At 36.7% G+C, this 6,764-nt stretch overlaps 1 protein-coding gene across 2 annotated transcripts in view; it reads left to right on the forward strand.

The window, feature by feature from the left end:
- The window catches only part of LOC149068577 (uncharacterized), a 29,787-nt gene extending 23,385 nt beyond the window's left edge, over nucleotides 1-6,402 (forward strand). The window contains exons 5-6 of one of the 2 annotated variants that reach the window (XR_016195125.1): nucleotides 4,535-4,674; nucleotides 4,960-5,081. Coding sequence is in view for 1 of the 2 variants with exons in the window: in XM_089250764.1 (XP_089106890.1) it covers nucleotides 4,535-4,606 (72 nt within the window). In the remaining variant the exon portion in view is untranslated. Of the gene's footprint in view, nucleotides 1-4,534 lie in introns of both variants that reach the window. The other variant, XM_089250764.1, reaches the window with a different exon arrangement.
- The last annotated feature ends 362 nt before the right edge of the window (nucleotides 6,403-6,764 follow it).

Below are 6,764 nucleotides of genomic sequence, written 5' to 3' on the forward strand. Positions count from 1 at the left end.
CCTGGCAAGTGAGAGGATGTGGGTTTGATTTCCCCTGCAAGGGCAGTTGAATTTTCTCTTTCCTAAATATATCTTCGCATCAGCCAGCTGTTGAGAACCTTCAGTAATCTGTTGATTTTGGTAATCCGGCCCACCCTGGTCCGATATGTGCCAGATTAGCAAAGAGTCTATTGTACCTGCCTACGTACTTATACACTTTATTTCGAGCCCCAAAGCTGAATGTTTAGCACTGTTCTGTGACAAGCCCTTGGCTGGAAATGTTCTGCAGTAAAAATCCCCATACATATAATAGTGTTTTTTGCACTTTTTCTTTTTTCTTCCAAATTGTTCTGCAACATACGTCGCAGATTTCGGCACATTCTGCTTCGGGGATTTCGAGAACCATATCACCAAAGCTCATTACTATGAAGCCCAGATGAACCCTTGTATTAAGACTGCTCTAAGGCAAGGGGCATGAGAAGAAAATACATATTTTAAAGGGGACCATGAGTGGGAAGAGGCTGAGAAACACTGATTGTCAGCCATTCATGATTACCAGCTGGCTTATATATTTTATGCCAATATACACTTGCTTTTTACTTAAAAGTGGTGGAACTTCTTTTCAAGGTCACGACAGCATAACACAATCATGGTAGATATTGAGGTAGAAAAGAAAAAAATTGGAGTATGAAGGTTTTTCTCCTCCATACTTTTTTTCCCTCAGAACTCTGAAAGTATGCATCCTTTCCCAAAATTTTGTGTATTTGATGTGCTATAATGTGTAAGCGGCATCTCTGAACTCTGTCACCGATTTTGAGTTATGGTGGATAAAAAAAAATTTATCAAATCTCAGAAGAGAGAAGAAAAAACCTAAATTTGCAAAGTTCCTGAAATGCCTACATGCAAACTAAGCACATATTTGGAAAGAGCAGGAAAAAATCCTATAAGCTGACACCATTTTTCATGAGAATATATGGATTTAATGATGAGCTACAAGCGCTAAAAGATTGTTGAAGTGCAAAATTCAATTATCTTAAAATTCTGTAACTGCCAATACTGTAAACACCCTTCTATACTCTGTTCGTTCTATTTTGGGTCCTGATGTAAATAAAAGCATGTGTGTGATGCCTAAAATGATTGGTTGAAGAACATTTCACCTTTTCTTACTGTGCAACACCGCCAAAAATATAGTCCTTTGTCGTTTGCCCCTCATACCATAAAATACCTCATAATTTTTATTTTTTTTTAATATTTATTCCATATTATTGCAAAGTTATCTGGAAGGCTGGAAAAAATATTTTTTAAAGATCGGTCAAAGCGTTTTTGCTGCTATGTCTTCAGGGTGGGTGTTGACAGGATACGCCTTTCTCACTCAAACATTACCGTCCCCTTTTTAAACGGAAATTTCATTTTATTATTATTATTCCTATTCGCAAACAGATTTGATATGCACTTGTATACGCTTCTTCAAGAGGTCTTGCAAGAAAAAGAGCTTTCTTTTTTATCATTGGATGACATAAATGAAATATGCGTGTCTATCTTGTTTGGCAGAGCCATTTGAAAATGCATTTCTTTGCAGCTGCTCTGGACTCCTATAAACAAAGTTTCTGTCAACAAGATTTTTTTTTCTCACCCACACACTTTGACGTACACTAAATGGGGGGGGGGAGTCGGGGGGGGGTCACTTATCGTTCGTGGTGAATGTACGCATTTCAAAGGAATTCTCACTTCTGCTTGAGCAGCTTGTTGGGAGGAAGTAATATTGGTTTCGTCTAATGCGGCGAGCCGAAGAAGTCTGAGGATTATCATGTAGACATGAAGGTAACGTTTTGAAACTCTGGTTCGAAAGAGTAATGCTCATTTTTGATTCAGTTAGCCTCATTATAACTGACACTATAGATCCGGTGAGAAAGCCTGGCCTGGGAGCCCATTAAAGATCCCAGTCCAGGGGCTCCTGCTGCTGGATGTTGGGGTCATGGCTTGCAACCTATGCACGGATAAAAAAACCGAAATTCTCTTGACAAGAAACAGGATATCAACAACGGATTGAAGTAAATATTGTGGATGACTCTCTCATCAAATTGGAACTTCTACAGCCCGTGGATTATTATGAAATATTTAATTATACAGACCCGCAAGAAAAATAAAAAGCGGCAACACAACGGTAAGTTGTTCATAATTTGTTTCACGTTATAATTGGTAGCATATCTGGTCCAGGAAAATCATACCGTGTAAATTAGCTCAGAAATAAAATTGTAAAATTCTGAAGGAAAAAAAGTAATAAGAAAAAAATGAGGATTTTTTTTTTCTCATTATCTGCCGTAAAATAATAAACAACTCGCACAAACTTTTTTAACGACCATGGCCCCTCATCCCCGGCTGTGATCCCTGGCGGGCCCTCAGACCAACCTTTCAACAGCCCTTCTATACAGTAAACTTTTAGTAAAAAAATATAAAAAATGACAAGAATTGTCGCAGGCAATGTCCGGGCTGGAGCCCTGCCATCCCAGCTCTTGAGGAGTGTGCCATGATAACAACAGAATACCTTGTCAAATTTTTTTTTGGGAGATATATACTCTTTCTATTTTAATTAGTGTTATCAACAGTTTTTATTTCAACAAAATTTGGAGAACAGTGAAAAAAAAATTTCCAGGAAAATTCTTCATAACGAATTTACAATCTCACGTTTGAGAAAAAAACGCACGTGTTCGGAACACGTAATGAAGGGGCGGGTAAAATTAGAACCAATAGAGATGAAGGATGCGGAGTGATATCAAAAATTGGTACAGTGGTTTATTTACATCAGGACCCAAGTTAGAGCGAACAGAGTATAGCTACAGTTGGTCTAATTCACCACGAACTTGTCTATTGTACCAGCTTTCAAAAGAGCCTACAGCAAACCATTATCTATGCTGTAGTTCAGAAGAAATTCTGCCCTTTGTTTATATCAGGGGCTCTCAACCTGGGGTCATACGGCCCCCTTGTGACCCTGGGATATTCTAAGGGGGCCATAGGGAGCTATAAAAGATTAGAGATTTCAATTAAAATATGGTAGGAGAAAATACTACTTTCATAATCCAGCAGAACTGTCCATAGAACGAGGGCCATCTTAACCTACAGGCCCATGTCTTAATGATCCGGGTCTCATATCGAGGAGGGGGCACAGGATGAGATCTGGTACCATGATTTCGAATGTAAGCGGGTACTTCCAGCTATGTATGGGACCCACGAACATCACTGTTCGAGGAGCTATGATGTTGAGATGGCCATACATGAAACACTCACAATAAGGAAGCTCTTTGAAATCTAGCCCAGAGTAGGCACGGACCCATGTTGATGCATGGGGAGGGTTGATTGTACAGTTGGTGCATTAGATCATCCTATATATTACAGATCTATTTTTCCCATAAAATTCGGCTCTTGGGAGGATGATCACCCACTTTCTAGATCTGTGCTTGGCCCAGGGTTCTAGAAATTTATCTTATTTATAAAATTTATGTTCATCACAAATTTAGTTTTGATCAAATTCTATAGGTAGAAAGGATCTGGGATGAGAGTAGGGGCCCTGAATAAGATTGGGGGACCACAAGATGAAAATATTGTTCAACAGGGGCCATATGGCCTGAAAAAGGTTGAGAACATCACTGGTTTGCATCACTGAAATTGGCGTTCGTCACCGTAGACAGAATATGCTGTTAGATTTTGGCAATAATTTGATTTTACAAAAAAAAACCTATAAGATGACAGTAATTTTATCTGGATATCAGGTTTTTTTTATTTGTCAAGCTCTACATTTGACTAATAATTGTGCTTTACTTCATTTCTCTCTGATTTTGGTTATTTTTATTAAAGACCTACATGCAAATTAAACACACATTTGGCAAGAGCAGAAAAAATCCTATTAGGTGACATCATTTTCATCAGATTATCTGGATTTGATGGTGAGCTACAAGTGTTGAGTGATTAGTGAAGTGCAAAACCAAGTTGGCATCAAAATTTGTAACTTCCAATTCCGAATGTCTACGTTGATGAATGCCAATTTCAGTGATGAGCAAACAAAGGGCTGAATTTCTCCTGAACTGGAACACTGATGCAGTTTTTTGTTGGCTCTTTCAAAAACTGGTGGAATGGAAAAGTTTTTGGTAAATTTGACCTATTGTAGCCAGAAGGTTGTTTGCAGAATTGGCAGTTACAGGTTTTGGTGAAAACTTAATATTGCACTTCACCAATCTTTCAACACTTGTAGCTCACCAAATCCAGATATTCTGGTGGAAATGGTGTCACCTTATAGGATTTCTTCTCTTTTCAAATATGTGCTTAGTTCGCTTGTAGGTCTTTCAAGAACTTCACGAATTTATGTTTTTCCCTATTTGACTTATATTTCTGCTAACCACCATAACTCGAAAATGAACTGAGTTGCTATGGTGTTTCATGTTTTACTTGAGCTCGTCTTTCGCCAACCCCCCCCCCCCTTTTGTTTGGCAGATTGGGTGGTTTCACTGTATATAGTGATAATGTGTTGTTTGATGTATTTTCCCCCCCCCTTTTCTCTTAGCCGATTCCAAATGCAGATCTGGTGAGAAGAATGAATGACAATACAAGCAGTTTAAATCCATCGGTTTATTGACTCATGGACTGCCAGGTTTTTACAACTGGAGCTTTGCTAATCAAATGCTGCATAAGTTTTTGTTGGCGGTAAGTTCAATGTGAATTGAAGCACTGTAAACCTCTGGACTTTCTTTCAAACCATTCATGGCACTAGATAGTTGTCAATTTTAGCCATTACCTGATATGAGAGTTATTATTAGGGCCCGGATGTTGATGACATTTGCATTTTTCAATAGTTTGAAAGTATTGTTTTGGGTTTTAGGATATTTTTCACTTTTCTTTTCATTTTGAAAAAAAAATTTTAAAGTAAAAATTTTTTTAAAGAAAAAATATGCATTACTTTCATCACTCAACTTGTCTTTTCTTTTATAGATGACAAAGTTTAGAATCAATTCCAAGTAAATTCAGTAAAAATTTCAAGAGATGGCCACGCTTGACCAAACAATAAATGAAAGTGAGAGAATTCAAGAAATTCTGATCCTATATATGCATTGGTGCCAATGCATCTGATTTTTCAGGCTTATTAAAATCTTCCGGTCGGAAATCAGATTCTTCTGATTTTTTTATAACTTCATTGAAAGATTCCCTAAAAGTCCCCTAATTGTGCTTCGTTTGAATGGAAAATCCCTAAACAAAATATTCTTCAGTCCTTGCTGGCTGACCACCTTTTCTCAGGAAAAATATGGGAAATCTCAGAATTTCAAGTACGAAAAATTGGTAATTGTTGCCAAATATGGTGCCAAAAGAAAGCTAAGTAGCCAATTATTGCTAAAAAAATCAGGACTGCAAAAAAAGGATTTACGTATGGTCATCCGTTCTCTCCCCTCCCCCCCCCTTTTATTTGTGTGACATGTTCCCTTTGATGCGAAGTATGTCACCACGTGATAAACTACAGATTTTTCAAGTATGCAAATTGGCACCTATGTATATGGGATGTTGAGAGAGGAATTTTCATCATACAAAAGGGAACTGGTATAGTTGGTACTTGCAAGTACTACAGAGCAAATTTTGAAATCTGCAAATTCATGTTGAATGATTATGATTTGTAAGAATGCTGCATGCAGTAAGATTTTGTAAGCTTTATTTTGCCTTGGGAATATTGAAGAACTGATGACGTGCATTAGATCAATCTTCAGTATTCAGTCTTATAGAAAAGTATGGAGCTTATTGATACTATCAGTAAAGTCAGTGTGCTAGGCCAATTTGCTATCACGAAATTTAAAAAAATACAGGGGGGGGGGGAAGCAGATTTATTGCCTGCTGAAAATTTTTTGATGTTTTTATGGGAATGTCTAAAAGTTTTGAAATTGAAGAAAAATTAGCACTGTGAATGAATCATACCTCCTTTCTCCTCCTCTCCCCCCCCCCCCACCCACCCACATATCACCAGTAGCATCTGTTGATGTTGAGGAAAGTTTACCTTTTCAGAAATTTTCTATTTTTTTTTCTTGTAGATTTCCTAACCCACTCGTAAATTATGAATTATTTATTTGAAAAATTTCATTGGTAATTTTTGATGAAACCTAATGTTGAGAATGATTATGATTTTCAATAATTTCTATTTCAGTTTTTAAAAAAATCATTTTGTTATTTTTACAGCATTCTTGGGAATTTTTCTTTTAGTTTTTAAGGAATTATAGGGCATTTTTCGAGTTTTTGGGCCATTTTTTTATGGTCATTTTTCAGAATTTTTTAGGTCAACAACATCCCGGCCTTGGTTATTACATCAATATTACTGTACATTAACAAGAAAATATTAATATCTGTACATATATATATATGCATTATATATACATAATAAAAAAAATACATGTGAAAAAATCAGTTGTGGGGTCAGTTAATATATAGACATTAGAATATCATTCTTACAAGAACTATATCTTGTGTACAGGAATGCATACATGTGTAGAACAAGATTTGCAGAAATATATTATCACCTTATAATCAAAACCTTGTACATTCTAAATTCCCAACTTTACAAGAAAAGCAAAAAAAAGGATGGGACCATTCCATTGAATAACACACAAAGGGGGATTCCTTTTTCTCTGTATAGAGAGCAGATTTTTATTTTTCAAAAGCTGTAATGGATGAGGTATGATATTCTCAATCTAAAGCCAGGGTTGGCAGGTTTTTTGTCACGTGACAGTTTCTGGCGGTTTAAACTGTCATGTCAAAAA

Source organism: Pholcus phalangioides, unplaced genomic scaffold, assembly GCF_987345545.1.
Source record: "Pholcus phalangioides strain wild (caught in Gottingen) unplaced genomic scaffold, Ppha-v1.0 ptg000024l_1, whole genome shotgun sequence".
Taxonomy (NCBI): domain Eukaryota; kingdom Metazoa; phylum Arthropoda; class Arachnida; order Araneae; family Pholcidae; genus Pholcus; species Pholcus phalangioides.